This window comes from Dama dama, chromosome 25 (genome assembly GCF_033118175.1).
Source record: "Dama dama isolate Ldn47 chromosome 25, ASM3311817v1, whole genome shotgun sequence".
NCBI classification, from domain to species: Eukaryota; Metazoa; Chordata; class Mammalia; order Artiodactyla; family Cervidae; genus Dama; species Dama dama.
This window is the reverse complement of record NC_083705.1, coordinates 76,623,169-76,643,163: the sequence shown is the minus strand read 5'-3', so window position 1 is coordinate 76,643,163 and position 19,995 is coordinate 76,623,169. Positions and strand designations below refer to the sequence as shown.

The 19,995-nt window shown below is 52.5% G+C and overlaps 1 protein-coding gene across 8 annotated transcripts in view; it reads left to right on the top strand.

Moving 5' to 3' along the window:
• CEP72 (centrosomal protein 72) overlaps nucleotides 1-18,548 on the top strand; it is a 35,731-nt gene extending 17,183 nt beyond the window's left edge. For 4 of the 8 annotated variants that reach the window (XM_061129392.1, XM_061129391.1, XM_061129396.1 and 1 more), the window contains 8 exons: nucleotides 815-993; nucleotides 2,355-2,519; nucleotides 6,875-7,149; nucleotides 8,929-9,067; nucleotides 9,527-9,723; nucleotides 16,325-16,451; nucleotides 17,198-17,309; nucleotides 18,143-18,548. In XM_061129392.1, coding sequence (XP_060985375.1) covers nucleotides 815-993; nucleotides 2,355-2,519; nucleotides 6,875-7,149; nucleotides 8,929-9,067; nucleotides 9,527-9,723; nucleotides 16,325-16,451; nucleotides 17,198-17,309; nucleotides 18,143-18,317 — 1,369 coding nt within the window. In that variant the 3' untranslated portion in view covers nucleotides 18,318-18,548. The remainder of the gene's footprint in view (nucleotides 1-814; nucleotides 994-2,354; nucleotides 2,520-6,874; nucleotides 7,150-8,928; nucleotides 9,068-9,526; nucleotides 9,724-16,324; nucleotides 16,452-17,197; nucleotides 17,310-18,142) is intronic. The other 4 variants (XM_061129394.1, XM_061129393.1, XM_061129397.1 and 1 more) reach the window with 2 other exon arrangements.
• Nucleotides 18,549-19,995: the final 1,447 nt, after the last annotated feature.

Below are 19,995 nucleotides of genomic sequence, written 5' to 3'. Positions count from 1 at the left end.
TCCTTGATTATCTCAAGACCTAAGTTATCACAGAGTTTAAATGGTCTGGTGCAATGACCTTATTATCCAGAGGTGACCGTAGAGACCCGAACAGGCTGTATGTGTCCACCGTCAGGTGTCTGTAGGCAGACCTCGAAGGAGAACCCAGACCCTTCTTTCTACAGGGACCTGGAAGACTCTTGGCTGTAGAAAATAGAATGTCATTGACTTCTCAAAGTGTGATCAGGGTCATAAGGCCAACATCCATAGTGTGTGATTGAATTCTGTTTTGAAGAGTGATTCTTAAGCTGCCTTTGTTAGAAATTAGGTCCACTGTGAATGTTTACCTTTGTGTGGAAGGACATCCTATTCTACAACCTCACATTTCAGTTACTAGAGAAATATATTCACTTAATGTGAAAATAGAAATTTGAAACACCACATTCTTGAACTTTCTGTTTTGTTTTTTGGTCGGTCCATATGGATCTTAGCTTCCCTGACCAGGGATAGAGTTCGTACCCCCTGCATTGGAAGCATGGGGTCTTAACCACTGGACTGCCGGGCAAGTCCCTCCTTGAATTTTGTTGGTCACATGTACCGCAGTGCTAGGAGATCCTCACATGGGGGGCTTCCTGGAACTGTCACGCTTTAATGAAGCCGGGTGTGGTGACCAGTCGTCCTGGCTGAGTTCACTCCACCTTCCCTGTGGCAGAAGCCTCCGCTTCTCCTCCTCAGAGACCTTGAGGCAGTTGTCAGGGGTGCAGGCATCTGTGTCCCAGGTTTGCACACGCAGGTGCAGGTAGGAGGACCAGACCAGGTTTGCTTTTCTTTGTAGACCTCATCACTCCAGGGTCAAGTGCACTGACCCCTCCGCCAAAAAGTGCTTGGTCATGGACGCTGATGACGAGGCGGTCCTGAACCTCATTGCCGAGTGCGAGTGGGACCTCAGCAACCCTCCTGGGAGCATGAGTTCCAGTCAGAAGGAATCAGAGGCCAGCCTCCAGAGCTCCCAAGGTAGGCTGCTCCTCGCCAAGAGGGTGGGCACACAGCCCGGCTGGGAGGCTGACTGCTGCCTCAGGATCCACGCTGTCTTTTTAAGAGAACTTACCTTTAAATGTAGAATCTTCAGGAAGTCTTGTGCACCTGTAAATATCAGTAATTTGATCATGGAATTACAGGCAGAGAAGTCAGTATATTTAGGTGGATGTAGTCATATTGCAAGTCTTTTACTTCAAGTCCCTCTCGAGTCAGTTGTAGGGGTAGCGAACATGTGAGGCATCTGAGCAGACGAGGAGGAGGTGTTCTGTGCTCCAGGGGCTGAGTTCCCGCCGGCCGTGAGGGCGCCCCTCTCTGACTCCGGCTGCATGTGGGTGAGGGGCTGAGACCTGACGAGGACAGGTGTGTGAGCTCCTCACACCCGTGCCGGCTTCTCCACCAGGGCTCGTGTGTGAGCTTCAGCTGCTTTGCTGCTGCTCCTCTCGTGGGTCCCAGGAGCTTTTCGTGAAGTCACAGCGGCTGGGTCTTCCTGCTGCAGCAGCACCCTGCCTCAGCCTCCCCACCACCTCCTGGGCCCGTCGGGCTCTCCGGTGTGGTGCCCGTCCTGGGTGCCTGGTGGTGTCTACCGAGGGCTTCAGTTCGCATTTCCTAGAGACGAGTCCCAGCAGCCTGCTCATGCGCTCATGTCATCTTTGAGCCGTTTCTGTTCCCGCTGGCCCTCTCCCCTATTCCTTTCTTGATCTTGATGCCCCAGACTCCATTATACTGGTAGAACATAGCCTGTCTCAGATTTCTGCCCACCCTGTGGCTTGCCTTTCATTTTCTAAACAGTGCTTCCAGGAGCGGTTTTATTTGAGTGAAATCACTTCACCCTGTTCCCTTCATGGCTGTGCTTTTCAGTGTGCTGACTGTGCTTGCTGAGGGTTCCTCCCACAGACCTGTCCACGTCCTGGGGACCTGCACTTAGATCTGAGAGCTGCTCTCTCAAGTGAATTTCTGGGTGTGGTGTGAGGTCGTGGCTCAGGTTGTCCGTCTGTCCCAGTGTGTATCCAGCTGTACCAGTGACATTTATTGCAAAGACAACCTTGCAGTGTTGTTTGTTCAGTGGCCGGAGTCTCTGGATCTGGCGACTGTTGTGTCTGTCCTGACTCCTCGGCTGGATGCGGTTTCCCGCTGGATGTGGGGCTGGGTCACCTCGCCTGGGTGCTGTGGGAGTGACGCTTGCAGGTTCCTCATAGGGTGGCTGGTGCTGTGTTATCCACTCAGCTTTTTTCCCTGTTTACCCCACATAGGAGTGTGCTTGACACATATGCTACACTGTCAGAAACCTGATGTGTAAGTTTTAATGGAATAAACTTTTTAACTGTTCTTTAATATAGCAGAGTCGCGGCACCGACTGAGCCCGCAGTCAGCCCAGCACCAGTTTGGGGACGCCCTGTGGAAGGGCCCTGAGAGGCGCAGGAGCAGCTCCAGGGCCGGCTGCGTGGAGCCGAGGCTGCAGGACCAGCGCTGCGGCGAGCCCCCCCCGCAGCACTTCGCCCCAGGTGACCCCCCCGGGTGTGCTGTGGTCCTCTTCTCTCGGCTGTGTGTGTATGTGGCCCTGAGATGTGTTAAGGGAAGAAGCTCCTTTACAAATGGAAGCTGACATTTGTAAAACATCTGTGGTTCAGGTTCCTGCTCTGTGAGTACTTTGGTACTTTCTTGACACACTTAGAATTCACATGCACTTTCTTTTGTAAATATATCATGGGCCTATGACAATAGCTACAATTAGAAATCCCTTCATGGATCACAGCCTTGTCGTGGCAAAGGGACTTGTATAATTCAATGAAACTATGAGCCATGCCATGCAGAGTCAACCAAAATGAACAGGTCATAGTGAAGAGTTGTGAAAAAACATGGTCTACCGGAAGAGGAAGTGGCAACCCACCCCAGTATTCTTGCTGCGAGAACCCCATGGACAAACAGTATGAAAAGGCAAAAATACATGACCCTGGAAGATGAGCCCTGCAGGTTGGAAGATATCCAGTCTGCTACGGGGAAGGGTGGGGGGCAATTACTAATAGCCCTACAAAGAATGAAGCAGCCGGGCAAAACTGGAAGCAGCGCTCAGCTGTGGATGTGTCTGGTCATGAAAGTAAAGTCCGATGCTGTAAAGAACAGTATTGCATTGCAACCTGGAATGTTAGGTCCATGAATCAAGGTAAATTGGATGTGGTCAGCAGGAAATGGCAACACTGAACGTTAACATCTTAGGAATCAGTGAACCACAATGGATGGGAATGGGAAAATTTAAATCAGATGACCATCTTATCTATTACTCTGGGCAAGAATCCCTTAGAAGAAATGGAGGAGCCCTCATAGCCAATAAAAGAATAAAAAATCCAGTACTTAGGTGTGGTCTCAAAAATGACAGAATGATCTCTGTTCATTTCCAAGGCCAACCATTCAGTATCACAGTAATCCAAGTCTATGCCCCAGCCACTAACGTTGAAGATGCTGAAGTTACAAGACCTTCTAGGACTAACTCTGAAAAAAGACATCCTTTTCCTCATAAGGGATTAGAATGCAAAGTAGGAAGTCAAGAGATACCTGGAGTAACAGGCAAGTTTGGCCTTGGAGCACAAAATGAAGCAGGGGAAAGGCTAACAGTTTTGTCAAGAGAACATGCTGGTCATAGCAAACATCCTTTTACAATAATCCAGGAGGTAACTCTACACAAAGGAGAAACAAAGGAGAAGCCCCAGCAAGACGGTAGAAGAGGTGAAATCACGTTTAGAATCAAACCCCACACCCACCACCAGAGAAGCTCAGAGGGCTCAAGCAAACCTTGTGCACACTAGGACCCAGAGGCCCTTCAGAGACTGAGGCAGAGCTGTGTCTGAGTGTCTCCTGTGGAGGTGCGGGTCAGCAGGGAACTGCTGCAGGGGCGAGGGCTCTGGGTGCAGCAGACTTGGGTATGGCACAGGCCCTCTTGGAGGAGGTCACCATTAACCCCACCACAGAGAGGACTGAGGAAACAGACTCTTGGAGGCACAAACAGAGCCTTGTGCATACCAGGACCCAGGAGAAGGGAGCAGTGACCACACAAGAGACTGACCCAGACTTGCCCGTGAGTGTCTGGGAGTCTCCAGCAGAGGCGTGGGTCGGCGGTGGCCTGCTGCAGGGGTGGGGGCACTGAGTGCAGCAGTGTGTGCATGGGAGGAGGCCGCCACTATCTTCATTGCCTCCACCATAGTTTGGCCCCAGGTAAACAACAGAAAGGGAACACAGCCCCACCCATCAACAGAAAATTATGTTAAAGATTTCCTGAGCATGGCCCTGCCCATCAGAACAAGACCTAGTTTCCCTCTCAGTCAGTCTCTCCCATCAGGAACCATCCTTCTCCATCAGAGGGCAGACAGACTGAAAACCACAGTCACAGAAAACTAACCAATCTGATCACATGGACCACAGCCTTGTCTAACTCAATGAAACTATGAGCCATGCTGTGTAGGGCCACCCAAGACAGATGGGTCATGGTGGAGAGTTCTGACAAACCATGGCCCACTAAAGAAGGGAATGGCAAACCACTTCAGTATTCTTGCCTTGAGAAGCCCATGAACAGTATGAAAAGGCAAAAAAGATGTGACACTGAAAGATAAACTCCCCAGGTTGGTAGGTGCCCAATTTGCTATGGAGATCAGTGGAGAAATAACTCCAGAAAGAATGAAGAGACGGAGCCAAAGCAAAAACAATACCCAGTTGTGGATGTGACTGGTGATAGAAGCAAGGTCCCATGCTGTAAAGAGCAATATTGCATAGGAACCTGGAATGTTAGGTCTATGAATCAAGGCAAATTGGAAGTGGTCAAACAGGAGATGGCAAGAGTGAATGTCTACGTTTTAGGAATCAGTGAACTAAAATGGGCTGGAATGGGTGAATTTAACTCAGATGACCATTATATCTACTGCTGTGGGCAAGAATCCCTTAGAAGAAATGGAGTAGCCCTCATAGTCAACAAAAGAGTACAAAATGCAGTACTTGGATGCAAACTCAAAAATGACAGAATGATCTCTGTTTCCAAGGCAAACCATTCAATATCAGGTAATCCAAATCTATGCCCTGACCAGTAACACTGAAGAAGCTAAAGTTGAACGGTTCTATGAAGACCTACAAGACCTTCTAGAACTAACACCCAAAAAGATGTCCTTTTCATTATAGGGGACTGGAATGCAAAAGTAGGAAGTCAAGAAATATCTGGAGTAACAGGCAAATTTTGCCTTGGAATACAGAATGAAGCAGGGCAAAGGCTAATAGAGTTTTGCCAAGAGAACACACTGGTCATAGCAAACACCCTCTTCCAACAGCAGAAGAGAAGACTCCACACATGGACATCACCAGATAGTCAACACCGAAATCAGATGGATTGTATTTTTTGCAGCCAAAGATGGAGAAGCCTTATACAGTCAGCAAGAACAAGACCGGGAGCTGACTGTGGCTCAGATCATGAACTCCCTTATTGCCAAATTCAGACTTAAATTGAAGAAAGTAGGGAAAACCGCTAGACCATTCAGGTATGACCCGTAAAGCAGTCTGAGTGCAAAGAATTGATGCCTTTGAATGGTGGTGCTGGAGAAGACCCTTGAGAGCCCCTTGGACTGCATGGAGATCAAACCAGTCCATCCTAAAGGAAATCAACCCTGAATATTCATTGGAAGGACTGATGCTGAAGCTGAAGCTCCAAAACTTTGGCCACCTGATGTGAAGAACTGAGTCATTGGAGAAGACCCTGATGCTGGGAAAATTGAAGACACAAGGAGAAGGGGGCAGCAGAGGATGAGATGGTTAGATAGCATCACTGACTCAATGGACATGAATTTGAGCAACCTCTTGGAGATTGCTCTGGAGGACAGAAGAACCTGGCATGCTGCAATCCTTTGGGTCACAAAGAGTCAGACACAGCTTTGCAACTGAATAACACAAAGACAAGGGAAGCTAAATAAGTTAATTGAGAGTGTTGTTTGCGTGAATGTGGAAAAAGCGTCAAAACCTCCCAAGTGTGAGCAAACCTAGTCCCTTCCTGAGTTTTATCCAGGTGAGCTTGTGGGGACCTTGGAGGCAGGGTAGGTCGTGGTGGTGGCTGCCTGGTGCCTGTGGACTGCAGTCAAGGCCTCTTGCGCCAGCTTCATTTACTTTGTGTTGTGAGCTCTCACACGTGTCCCTTCACACGGATTCATGTGGGGGGTGCCTGTGTGCGTGTTCTGGTCCAGGATCCATCCAGTGCATGTGGAGTTTCTTCCTGTCACATCTCAGATGCTTACGAGCAGGAACACGTCCTCGGTTCCCGTCAAGTCTGTTCTGGATTTTTGAAGCGTTCAGACTGTGCTTCTGTGGGGTCGCCCTCAGTGCCAGGCGGCTTGCCCTGCGGGCTGCTCGTGGCCAGGCTCGGCTGCGCTGCTGTGGGGGGTGGGCTCGTGCAGAAGCCCCGGGCTGCCGCAGGTCAGGGGGAAATGGGGCAGTGTCATGTCGTGGGGGTGCTGCATGGATGGTGACTAATGTGCATTTGGGGTGTGGAAGGCGGGTGCTGGGTCCCTCTGGGGTGAGTCAGACCAGTCCTGGCAGCGCGGCGGTGGTGGCCTGCTGACACTGGTCAGGTGGACTTGGTGACGGACATGGAACCGGGGGGCATTGGTGTCCAGGTGGTCTCTGACCCGGGCAGCCGGACCACAGTGGTTCATCCACTTGCAGACCCAGTTGACCGAGTTTGTAATACATAGTTTTGGCAGGAAGACACAGTAATTGGTCAGTTTTGTCCCTTTCTGGTTAATTTCCCGTATTTGTGTGCACACAACTGCAGTACTGATCCCTGAGCCCCGGGAGCCTGATGGGGAGGGCTCTGCCCACTTCTCTGTTACAGACTCCACGGAGACTGAGGGCTCGGGCGCTTCTTCTCAGAAGTCCAGTGTGTCGACACAAAAGATGTTAAACCCCTTGCCTGCTCCTGAGAAGTACAGGAAGCGGAGGATGCCTGGCGGGAGGTTCCAGGTGCCCATGGACGAGGCGTGTCTCAGCTCTCTGGAGGGGAGCCTGAGTGTGAGCCGGAGGAGCGGCTCGGAGGGCTGGGGCCAGGCCGCCTCTTCCCTCTCGGCTACCCCGGGGCCCGAGACCCCAAGGCCGCCCAGCGCAAGTGAGGTGAGCCGGTGTGGGGCGAGGCGCCGAGCCCCGGGGGTGGACACGGCCCTCACGTGGACGCCTCCGTTGTGTCATCACCGCTGTCATTAGAAAGTGCACTTCCGGGCTGTCCTCGGGTGCGGGGCGCCACGAGGTGTCGTCTGGGTCTGCCGGCCGCACGGCCTCTCGTCCCGCGGTTGGTGCCCCCGCCGGAGCTGTCGTGAACGCAGTCCCGGCTGTGCGTTCTGTGGTTCTGGTACACGAGAGGAGGTTCTCCCCAGATTGTCCCAGAGTAGTCTTAGACGGTGGCTTGCTGCCACTGTTATGGCCAAGTTGGAGACTGAGATGTTCTCAAAGCCTTGAGGCTCGAGTGAAGACCGCCATGCGGACGGGGGGCGGGCAGCCCTGCCACAGCACCCCCACGTGGGCAGAGGAGGGGAGAGCACCCAGCTGAGAGGACGCTGGGTCGTAGGTGCTGGGTGACTCCTGGGTGGCTGCCACAGGCCGTGGGCTGAGGTCTGCTTCTGCGGCTGGTCTGGCTGCGTCTTCAGTCACTCACTGGACTGAGGGAAGGAGAGAAAATAGAGGTTTGTGCGAGTTGGGACCGTGCTGGGGCTTTCCTATCCCTGAATGGACATTAACTGTGGGCAGAGCCGCCCTGACAGACCCCCCTCACTATGGGGTTAGGACTTTGCACGAGGGGATGCTGCCTGCAGTGCCCCTCCTTCCAGCACTGTGGCCCCAAGTGATTGTCCTGGAGAGGACTTGGCCCCTGCTCCTCAGTTGGGAGGCAGAAGCCTGACCCCACTGGGCTCTGCTCCCGCGCCTGAGGCTGTGTCGGTGCAGCTTCTGACGGAAATGTTGATGCTGGTGCCCTTGGACGCTCTCACCCTCCGCTGCTTGTGGCCAGCTGTTGGCCTCAGCATCTCCATGCCGACCAGCCCCAGGGGACAGCTGCCCAGCCATGATGACCCCTCATGGGCCTGTGTGCCCCCGTACCCTGGGTTCCCGCGGGTGGGGGGTGGCAGGAGTGAGGGGTCCGGTGGCTCCCACACTCCCTTCCGGGTCTGGCTGGCTGTCCCAGAGGCTCTTTATGAGGAAACCCTTGCTTTGTCTAACAGTGAGGGCACCGGGCCTCATCCCAGCTCTGGCCCTGCTGGCGTTTACTCACTAAATCCCCGCTTCTCAGGAAATGTTCCCTGGACACTCAGAAAGTGGGCCGGAGGGCAGAAGCCAGTTCCCTTTCTGCAGTAATCCCTTAAAATTGATGAAATGATTTCTAAAGGGAAGATAAGTGAGCACTGATGGAAATGCCAGTGACTGTGGGCCCAGCATGGTCGGGCCCAGGTGGGCCCGTGAGGGTTCTGCCTGGCAGCCTGGTGCGGCACCTGCCCAGCCAGCCCTCCCTCTGGGCCTGTGTGCGCTGGTCACACTTCGGGCCTTCCAGTGAGCTCACTTCGAGTGAGCGTTCGGGCTGAGACTGTCTTCTCCCCACCCCGCAAGAGTGGCGGGGGCTGGTCGGGAGGGCCCAGGACGCCGTTGCTCAGAACCGCCTGGTTTCCTGACTGTTACAACAGGCCACAGCTCAGCTGTTCCTCCCGCTGTGGGATGGTTTTCCCGCCCCACAGACATGGACAGGCATGCGGGGGGTAGGGAGGCAAGTCCCATGTACCACGCCTTCAGGTGTGTGCGGTGTGACCCTCCACCGTGGCGTAGGCAGCAGACGAGGTGGCAGTCTGACACTGCATCGCACCTGCTGGGTCGGGCATAGGAGCCAAGGGTGGGTTTGTCTCCGGGCAGGCATGTCCCAAACTGCACTCCGCCGTGCTGCCCAGGAAGAAGGCCACCCTGGAGATGCTGCTCCTGGAAGCGCTCCTCGACCTGGTGGACATGCACTGGAACGGCCGCGGGTCCCTGCACAGCAGTGAAGTCTTCCTTGGTGAGTTGGCCCAGGGTTCCGCAGGCTGGCGCCTGTGCCCGCTGCTGGGCCCTGGTCCCTTGGCCTTGCTGGCCCCATCCCTGGCCTCACTGCCCTCTGGGCTGTGGTGGTGTCCCGAGGGCCCTGCTCAGGGTGTCTGGGTGCTCGGGAGGGGCAGACGAGGAGGCGCCAGTGGCCAGTGGCTGCTGCTCCGCACCTCCTGGCGCCCAGCTTCCTGGAAGGCATCAGCAGCCAGCAATGCTGGCTCCTTCCTCTAGGTCCCTAGAGCTGTTGCTGTCTGCCTGTCATCCCCATCCACTCCTGGGGGTAAACAGACCTGACAAGGTCATTTCAATGGCATACATGTCCCTTTTCTAGTCTTTATACCTGTCAGTGTTTTTGAGGTGTGCAGCCTGTGTTTTTCAAAATGCATTGAACACGTTTTGTCTACACTCATCCTCTCAACAATCTATCTTCTAGCTCAGGCGAGACACATTTTGTCATCTGTTCAAGAGTTTACAACCACTCAGGACACTTCGACAACTGTGAATGAAGAAATTAGCTCCCTGACTCTGGAAAATAAGTCTCTGCACAGTCGCCTTGCTGAGCTGCAGCACCAGTACGGCATGAAGATGACTGAGGTGGTGTTGGAACTCAGCGACACGCGGAAGCAGATGGTCAGTTCCGTTTGTTCTCAGTAGGGCCAAGGCGGCCTTGATATCACAGACTGAGAGCAGCTTCTCAGCTCTGCTTCCCCTGGCAGCTGTCCGCACCCTGGGGCCCCTGCTGCCTGTGCAGAACAGGAGTCCCCTCTTCTACCAGGCTTCCCCGTCCAGGACGCCAGCTGCCCTTGAGGCGCGCAGCCTGGCTCTCGCTCCAGGACCCCTCATGGCAGTGGCTGTAGACATCTGCATTGCTGCCAATCCCAGCTCTGCCTGTCCCGGGCAGCTTCGTCCTGTTCTGAGAGAGGCGAGAGGGCGAGGCTGGGCTTGTGGGAGAGATTCTCTGGTCCCGGTGTTCCCTGGCCCAGGCTCTGGGACGACTGGGAAGGAGGTTGCAGGGACCTGGGTGACCTGGGTCCCTGCTGCTGTCCTGCCTGCCCTGGCCAGCGCGCGGCTGGGGTGTCCTGTTGGACCTGTGAGGGCTCCACCACCAGGTGGCACCATTGGGCAGCCAGAGCCAGCGTGGCACGGACCTGGCAGTGGGGCCCGACTCCAGCCGGACAGGCCACCCTCATCCTCTGTAATGTCAGCATGAGACCGTCTTCATGAATGCCTACGCAAAATATCAAATAAACAACCTGACTTTACAACTCGAGGAACTAGAGAGAAGCTAAACCCAAAGTAAGCGGAAGGAAATAATAAAGATCAGAGCAGAAATAAGTAGAGAGTAGGAGAGGACAGGAAAAAATGAGCAAAACTGAGTTGGATTTTGAAGATACACACAACTGACAAACTCTTAGGCAGACTAAGAGAGGACTCAAAATCAGAATTGAAAGAGGATACGTTAGAATGGATGCCTCAGAAATGAGGTCAAGGAATGATTATTTACAAGCATTTTGGAGAACCTAGAAGAAATGGATAAATTCCTCGAAACATATTACCTACTAAGGCTGTGTTAAGAAGAAATAAAGCCTAATGGGTCAATAACAGATAAGATGAAACAGTAATCAACCTCTTAAGAAAACAAGCCCCAAAAGCAAGGACCAGACGGCTTCATGCCTGAATTCTGCCAGATACTCAAAGAAAAATTAATACTTATCCTTCTCAAACTTTTCCAAAAAATAGAAGTAGGGAGCCTACTTTCACACTGTTTTATGAAGCCAGCATTACCTGGACATCAAAGCGAAGACTCACAAGAAGAGAAACTACAGACGCTATCTGAGACTCAAGAGGAGACTGGCATCCCAAGTGCAGCAGCGCATGAACAAGGCTGTACACGGCCCGAGGGCTTGTCCCCTGGAGAGCACAGTGGGTTTACCATCACAGACACACCATGTTAATGGGTCTGAGACTCAGCAGAAGACTAGCATCCCAGGTCCAGCAACACATCAAGAAGACTGTACACACCCCTGAGGGAGCTGTATACACAGATACATTAACACATGGAGAGATAAAACACTGTCGGCCCAATTCACGCAGGTGTAGCATCTGACCAAGTTCAACATCCATTCATGATTTTTTAAAAAACTCAACAAAATAGGTGTAAAAGAACATTTCCTCAGCATGATAAAGGCTGTTTATGAGAAGCCCTCAGCCAACCTCACGATCAGTGGAGAAAACTGAAAGTTTTTCCTGTAAGATCTAGTATGAGACAAGGATGTCCACTCTTGTATCGTCTCTTCTACTGGAAGGACAGTTGGCCCTTGAGCAATGTGGGTTTGAGCTACATGGATACATTTATGTGCAGGGTTTTTATTAGTAAATGGTATATGTGCTGTGCTCCCTCACTCAGTTGTGTTCCCGACTCTGTGACCCCATGGACTATAGCCTGCCAGGCTCCTCTGTCCAGGCAAGAATACTGGAGAGGGTTGCCATTTCTTCCTCCAGGGGATCGTCTGAACTTGGGTATAGTACCTGTGCCTCCTATGTCTCATGCGTTGGCAGGTGGACTTTTCACCACTGCACTACCTGGGAGGCCCAGTAAATACAGTAATACTGTACAATTGGAAGTTGGTTGCATCTTTGGATATGGCACTGCAGATTTGGGCAGTTGACTATAAATTGACTGGAAATTATTTGTGGATTTTCAGCCGCAAGGAGAGTTGGCACCCCTACCCTCTCCACCCGCCATTGTTCAGGGGTCAGGTATACTAACAAGAGCAAGCGGACAAGAAAAGGAAATATAAGGCATCCAGATTGGAAAGGGAGAAGTAAAGTTACCTCTGCTTGTAAATGATGTATAAAGCATTAAAGATAACATGAGAGAAAATTAGAATAAATTCAGTGAAGTTATAGATTACAAAGCATAACAGAGATCATTCTTATTTCTTTATACCAATGAGCATTCCAGAACAATTCCATTTATAGTGTCAAAAAGAATAAAACAGGAATAAACTTAACCAAGAAGGTTAAAGATCTTAAAGACATCTACAGATGTAGTGTAATCCCTGTAAAAATTCCAATGGCATTTTCCACAGAAACAGAAAAAAACAATTCTAAAACTTGTATTTTTTTTTATCATTTGTATTTTTCGTTTTCTAGTTCTACAAAGACCCCAAATCACCAAAGTGATCTTAAAAAAGATCATTTTTCAGGCATCACACTTCTGGTTTAAAATTATGTTACAGAGCTGTGGTAATCAAACAGTATGGTGCTGGCATAAAAAAAGGCATAGATTGCTGGAACAGAATAGAGGGCGCAGAAATAAACCCTCACATAGATGTCAACTAATTTTTGGCAAGGGCACCAGGAACACACCATGGTGAAAGAGTAATCTCTTTGGTAAATGGTGTTGAGAAAAGTTCATGTTCTCATGCAGATGAACTTGTACCCTTGTCTTAACAGCACACGCAAAATCCAACTCAGAACGGACTAAAGATTTAAGGATAAGACCTGAAACTGTCAAACTCCTGGAAGGGAGTCCCTGGCAGTCCTGTGGTTAGGACTCTGCTTCCCCTGTGGGGGTGTGGGTTCCATCCCCAGCTGGGAACTATGATCCCACAAGCCACATGGTGTGGCCAGACAGACATATGAAAAGGATGCTCAGTATTACTAATCATCAGGAAACGCAGGTCAAAACCAAAGCGAGATGCCACTGCACAGCTGCAGAGTGGCTTTCGTCAGGAGACAGGAGGCAGCAAGTGGGGGTGTGGAGACAGGGGAGCGCTCCTGCTCTGTGGGCGGGAATGTGACTTGATACAGACACTGTGGAAAACAGTGTGGGGATTCCTCAAAAACCTACAGTAGAACCATCATGGTGTTCAGTCACTAAGTCGTGTCCTACTCTTTGCGACCCCGTGGACTGCAGCACGCCAGGCTTCTCTTTCCTTCACTGTCTCCCAGAGTTTGCTCAAAGTCGTATCCATCGAGTCGGTGATGCCGTCCAGCCATCTCATCCTCTGTCATCCATCCCCTTCTCCTGCCCTCAATTTTTCCCAGCATCAGGGTCTTTTCCAACGAGTCAGCTCTTCACATCAGGTGGCCAGAGTATTGGAGCCTCAGCTTCAACATCAGTCCTTCCAGTGAATATTCAGGATTCATCTACCATATGCTCTAGCAATCCCACTTCTGTGTGTTTATCCAAAGGAGGTGAAATCAGGATCTCAGAGAGAGAAGTGCGCTGCCATGTTCATGCGGCATATTCACAGTAGCCTGGGTGTGAAACAACCTGAGGCCTTTGATGAATAAATAGATAAAGGTGATGTGTGTATACAATGGGATATTATTCAGCTGTGTTGTTGTGTGTGCATGCTCAGTCATGTCTGACTCTTTGCAACCCCATGGATTGTAATGTGCCAGGCTCCTCTGTCCTCGGAATTTTCCAGCTTAGAATACCAGAGTGGGTTGCCGTTTCCTACTCCAGTTATTCAGCTTTTGTTGTTGTTCAGTTACTCAGTCATGTCCGACTCTTTGCGACCCCATGGACTACAGCACGCCAGGCTTCCTTGTCCTTCACCATCTCCCAGAGCTTGCTCAAACTTGTGTCCCTTGAGTTGGTCATGTTGGATGGACCTTGAGGGCATTGTCTAAGTGAAGTTAGTCAGACATGGAAAGAAAAACCTCCGTAATCTCATACCTGGGATCTAAGAATTGAGTTTATAGAAGCAGCCGGTAGACCGATGGTCACCCTCAGTGGGAGGTGGGGGAGCTGTGGGCCCAGGCAGAGCGGCAGTTCTGTAGGGGTTAGTCCAGGGCTCTAACGCGTGGCTGACAGTCATGTTAGCCAGGCCACGTTGACCCTGGAGCTCTGTTGAGAACAGAGTCCTGGTGCTCTCATCTCCAAAATGTGTTTGCTCTGTGAGGAGACGTGTGCGCTGGCTTCTCTGGTGATTGCGTCACTGCACGTGCAGATCACGTGATGTCATCGGGGCGCCTCGACTGCGTGCGGTTTGGAAGGGAGACCATCATGCGCTCAGTGCGAGAGGCTTTCACCTCCGATCACTAGGGCTCAGGTTAATGGTGTGGGAACTATTTAGAGTGTTCTGTTATTTCAGTTTTATTTATAGTTTATAACAAGAAAGTAGATTCGACTCACACACTATAATTGCTGTTGTGGTCAGACTCGGGTGTCGTCCGGTTGAGTGTGTGGGCGCTGGAGTTAGGCTGCCTGGTGGTGTGAGTCTGGCCACCCTGTGCTGTGCAGCCAGGCCCACAACTGTGCCCCCGTCTGCGGGCAAGCTGCCGTGGCCACCCCTGTGTTCAGCCTGGTGTCTGCAGTGAGAGTCCTCTGGGAGCTGCCGCCCCGTGTGCGCCCCTGCAGGCCCCTCTTTGCCTCTCCCTTGGTGCGGCGCCGTCACCTGACTCCCACCTGCTGTCACTCCCGTCAGCGCCCTGAGAGTGCCGTCCTTCCCCTCACGCTTTCCCCTTTGTGCCCGCACGTGCTTGCTGTCTTACTCTGCTTTGTCTGATGTTAGTTAGCATTGCCACCTTAGTGTTGCCATAGTGCTTATATTTAAGGTGGGTTCCTTTTAGGCAGCATACACTTGGGTCTTTTGTTTTTATCTAATTAACAACCTCTGCCTTTTCTTTGCAGTAGCATTTTTTAAAAATTCAGTTGATTTAAACTAGAAAACCAAAACAATTGACCCATTTCTCCCACCCCTGTCCTCTTTCTCTGGCAGTTACCAAGTTCTCTACATCCACGAACTTCACTTCTTTTGTTTGTTCTTTTAGATTCCATGTAGGAGTGAGATCGTGTGGTATTTGTTTTCTTCATTGTATTTATACCACATCTTTATCTATTCATCTGTTAATGGGCACTTAGGTTGCTCCATATCTTGGGAATTGAGTAATGCTTCTGTGAAGATGGAGGTCCACATGTATTTTCAAATTAGTGTTTTTGTTTTCTTCAGATGAATACCCAGAAATGAAATTACTTTAGCTGGTAGCTCTGTTTTTAACTTTTTGAGGACTCTCCATACAATTTTACGTAGTGGCTGTACCAATTTACATCCCCCCCCAGCAGCAGAGGAGGGTTCTCCTTTCCCCACACCCTCACCAACACTTGCTATCCCTTGTCTTTTTGATGATGATCATCCTGACAAGGATGGGGGTACCTCACTGTGGTTTTGATCTGCGTCTCCCTGGTGATCAGTGATGCTGAGCGTCTTTTCATGTTCCTGTTGTCCATCTGTATGCTTTGGAAAGATGTCTGTTCAGATCCTCTGCCCATTTTTAAATCAGATGTTTTTTCACTGTTGAGTTGTGTGAGTTCTTTATGTATTTTTTATGTTAACCTCTTATTAGATAAATGGTTTGCAGATATCTTTGTTCCAGTTTGCAAGCTGGCTTTTCATTTTGTTGCTGGTGTCCTTGGCTGTGCAGAAGCTTTCAGTTTCTGCCCCGTGGTCGAGAGGATGGGCCGTGGGGCAGGCAGCAGGTGCCGAACCCTCTGTATCAGGTTGTCTGTTGCTGCCCAGTGAGTTACCCCCTGGTCACACAGCATGTGTTGTCTCTGGTCAGGGCCCAACACAGGTGAGCTCTGTGTCTGACTCAGGGTCTCCTGAAGTTGCCATCAGGCTGTAACTTGGGGCTATGGTCACCTCCGAAGGCTCAAGGGAGTGTGGGTCCTCTGCGCTTACTCCAGGCAATCCTGGGAGTCACAGTGCAACAGCTGCTGACAAGGATGCTGAGGCGGAAGGCCACCCTGAGGGTGCGCGTTGTGGCTTCTGTGTGTTGTGTGTGTGGTGGGGATGGCCCGCTTAGAGGGGCTGCTTCCCAGGGCGAGAGTACCCTCTGCTCCGTCCCCTCGTTTGTGGAACAGGAGGGACAGTAGCCAGGAGGTTGCTGGAGACAAGTGTCAGAAACATCTGGTGCTCGTTGTATCAAGACGGAGACCCCACACAGAGCCTCTTTTAGAGGGACACGTGAAACCAGTGACGTGGTACCGGCAGCCGCTGGGTGTCTGCACACCAACGGCTCCCGCGTCGTCCCTTGGGGCAGAGCGGCCTGGAAGCAGGACCATGGATCTGGAGGCTTGGGCGGGTGAGCAGCTGGCGCCCCTTCTCACCCTGTGCAGTTTGGGACCGTTTGCATCCAGGCAGACCGACCGGGGTGCCGGCTTTGTAGCAGTGTGGTGGGCAGAGTTTGACCTGTTTGCATGTGTTGCTCCGTCCAGGATTACCTGAGGCAGCATCTGGACAGATCTCTGGAGGAGAGCAGTAGCTTGAAGTCGCTTTTGTTCAGCATGAAGAAAGATGTGAGGACCGCTGATGCTCCGTCCGCGCTGAACCTGCAGATCTCCGGTGAGCTCGAGGCTCTCTTCCGTGTGTGCAGCCCCGTGTCACTGGGCCCAGGCTCGGCAGGAGCTATGAGCGCGTCTGGGCGGGCGTGTGCAGGGCCAGCCCACTGACCCTGAGAGGCTGCAGGACCCTGCCCAGCGCTCCTTGCTCATGGCTCTGTCCGTACCCAGGTCAATGTTGTTTTCTTCTGTTCCCTCTCTTGGACTGTTTTGCCAGTTTTGCGGGTGTGCCCTTGGGACTTGGAGTTGGGGTGTGGCCTGCCCTGGGGTAGGTGAGGTATCGCAGGGTCCCCTGGGGGGCTTCAGCCTGAGCACCTGCTCCGTTCTGACCTCTCAGAGGCCCGAAGCATTTCCCTGAAGGGCCGGGCAGATGCATCTAAGGCATGAGCACGGCCACAGCGGAGGCTCTGCCGGGCCTGCCTGCTCGGTGACCGACCCCTCCGACCTTCACCCCAGCTATGTTGGCTCTGGGCTCTCCCTGAAGGCCATCCCGTCCAACTGATCCAGCCCGCTCTCCCCTTCTCTGCTCCTGCCACACGTGCCCCTCAGGGGTGTCCAGGGGGGTGGGGTCCGGGGCTTCGCCCCCAGCAGGGCTGGCCCTGAGCCTGGTAGGACGAGGAGGAGGAGGGGCCACACAGTCCACCCCAATGACCTCGCCCCGCGCTCCCCGGGCTCACTGACGCCCTAGAACCATCTAGTCTCCCAGCACAGCAGTGGTTTCCCTGAGCACGGCCACCCTTGTCTCGTCAGGACTCCAGGCGAGCGTGAAGCGGCTCTCAGGCGAGCTCGTGGAGCTCAAGCAGCACCTGGAGCACTACGACAAGATCCAGGAGCTCACGCAGATGCTGCAGGAGAGCCACAGGTGCCGCCGGCGGCCCCCGGCCCCCAAGCAACGAGGCCCTTCCTGCTGCAGCCTCCTGGGTGCGGGGCGGAGTGTGCCGCCTGGTGGCCTGCACGTGGCCCCTGGTGTGGTTCTCGACTGTTCTCCTGGAACATGGAGACCCCACCTCACTCCCTGGCCCAGTTTTCGTGATGAGACCTGTGGGGGGAGGGGGGGAGGTCTGCAGCGGGGACACCGGCCAGGGGGTGGCCAGTGGAGCCAGGCCGTGACCCTGTGGGGATGGAGGGCCGCGGCCCCTGCCCACCCCAGCCCCTGACCCAGAGGGGAGGGCCAGGCCGATCCTGGCCACGGAGCACCACAGCCTAGTGTGGGAGCCACGGGCAGCGCTGAGCGTCCCCCTGGCTCTCTGCTGTCCTGGCAGGCAGGGTTTGTCCCTGGGGGCAGCTCTGTGGAGAACATGGCCCTGCGCCATCAGTTGCTAGTGATGCCATGAAGGCCCTCAGTCAGTGACAGCCCTGGTCGGCAGTGTCCACCCCCACCCTCCTCCCTGAGATCCCTCCAGAGTTAAAGACAGCCCCAGTGACCCAGAATCAGGACTTCCAGTTTACTGTGTCCACATCAGGATTGTGTTTGACCAGGAATTAGAAGAGTCTCCATCTTTGAGCCTTTTTTAGAAGTGAAACAGTTGTCAGTGCTGAGGGCCCTCCCTACCCCTTCAGCCCACAGGCCAATGGGCCCCCGCCAGCCCAGGGCCAAGGAGACCCAGCCCCGAGGGGCACTGGGCAGAGGCAGGGGGAGGCAGGGGGCCCGAGGGCACACGGGCTCCGGGCTGAGTGCTGTCCATGCCCCTCCAGCTCCCTGGTCAGCACCAACGCACGCCTGCTGCAGGAGCTGGACCAGATGCGCGCTCAGCACCAGGCCGAGGTGGAGCAGCTGCACTGGAGCTACAAGGAGCTCAAGAAGACCCTTGCACTGTTCCCCACCAACCCCCGAGACGCGAGGCCTGCCTCCCAGCCGCGCGCCCTATGAGCCCCTCTCCGCCGTGTCTTCAGGGCCTGAAGCGTCCTAAAAAGACAGATTCATCCACGCCTTTCATGTGTCAGACAGTCAGATCTTTACTTTTTCATCAACTATCTTGAGGTAAAGAAAATGTTGCATTTTTCTGCCTAACATGTAAGAAAGTAGGTCTTTAGGATTAAAGAATATAATTTATTGTGTAACAGACAACCTTATTTAATAAACACGTTGTTCTAGAAAATGGCTCTAATTGTAACTGAGTTTCACAATGAATTCTGTTATGAAATAAGCAGTTGATGAGCAGGAACTGTCAGAACCCAGACTGAATACAAGGCGCCCTTAGGGCTGTGGAGACTTGTCTGCAGAGCTGGCGTCCCATGAGGGGAATGCCTGCGTGAGTGCTGGCTCTTGCTTGCAGGGCATTTCTGAGAATTGCGTCCTAACAGAGCAGAGTTAGATTTTGAGTGTGGAAACGTATGTCAGGGGATACTTGCTGTCTTTGGTGAAATGATGTGATCTGCTGAAATGGCCTGTGGTAGATTTTGGGGCAGAGCTCCAGGTGGAGATGGGGGGCTGTGTGGGTCCCGGGCGGGGAGCATCACCCACCTGCAGGTCATGTTTTGTTTTTGTAACTTCACAGGGAAGTTGGGGGGGGGGGGGTCATCATCAGAGTTTTTTTTAATTTAAAGATTTTTGCATTAATCCATTTTCAGCCTGTAGGAAATTGTCACCGTGCCCTTAGTTTCTGGTTTGGACTGCGTTGAGCTTCTTGGAACCTGAGTTTGTATTTCTCATCAAATGTGGGAGAGTTTTGGCCCCCATGTCTTGGTGTTTCTCCCCTGACCCAGCCTCCCGCCCTCCTTCCTGGGACTCCACAGTGCCGCTTCAAGCACTGGGTCTGGCCCCCACTTCCCTGCACTCACATCTCCTCCTTGGTTCTCAGCCTCTCCCATCCCGTTGGAGCTCACTGCCCTTTCCTCCACCTGCCTGATGTGCTGTGGGCTTGTAGAAGGGAGTTTTTAATTTCAGAGATTCTATACTTCTTAGTCCTGAAATTCCATTTGGTCCTCTTTTATAAAAAGGAAAGAAGCCTTTCTTGTAAAGGTTTTATTTCCCGTATGTTCACGTTTCATGTAACTGTTCAACCATATTTTGAACAACCTTACTGCAGGTCCTGGGAAACTGCGGTGCTGAGGCAATTAACACGCCTGCCAGCTGGTCTGGGGGCCCTGCCGGCCCTGCCCCCACTCTCAGCTTCCGGAGCCCGCCTCCCTCCATGAGGCCTGCACCCCTGTGCCCCAGGCAAGCACCTGGGTCTCCAGAGGGCCTCTTCAAGCCTTCTGTTTTCCTACTGGATGGTCTGTCTCTTACTTATTTGTGGAGTTATTTATAATTCTGGATACTAGTACTTTGTGGAATATGTTTGCAAATAGCTCTTTCTAGTCTTTCCACATTTTAATGGTGTCTTTTGAGGAAGAGAAAATTGAATAGGAGGCAATTAATCAGCCTTTTTCATGATGATTTTTCTTTGTGGTCATAACACATTGCTTGTATCTTTTAAAAGAGTGCACAGCTCTGTTTTGAGTTTTAGACACGTGCTACCCCAGGAGCTGACTGCATGTGGTGTGGGTTAGCAGCCCAGCTCCAGGGTCCCTCCACGTAGGTCCAGTTGTCCAGCGTCATCACTCGC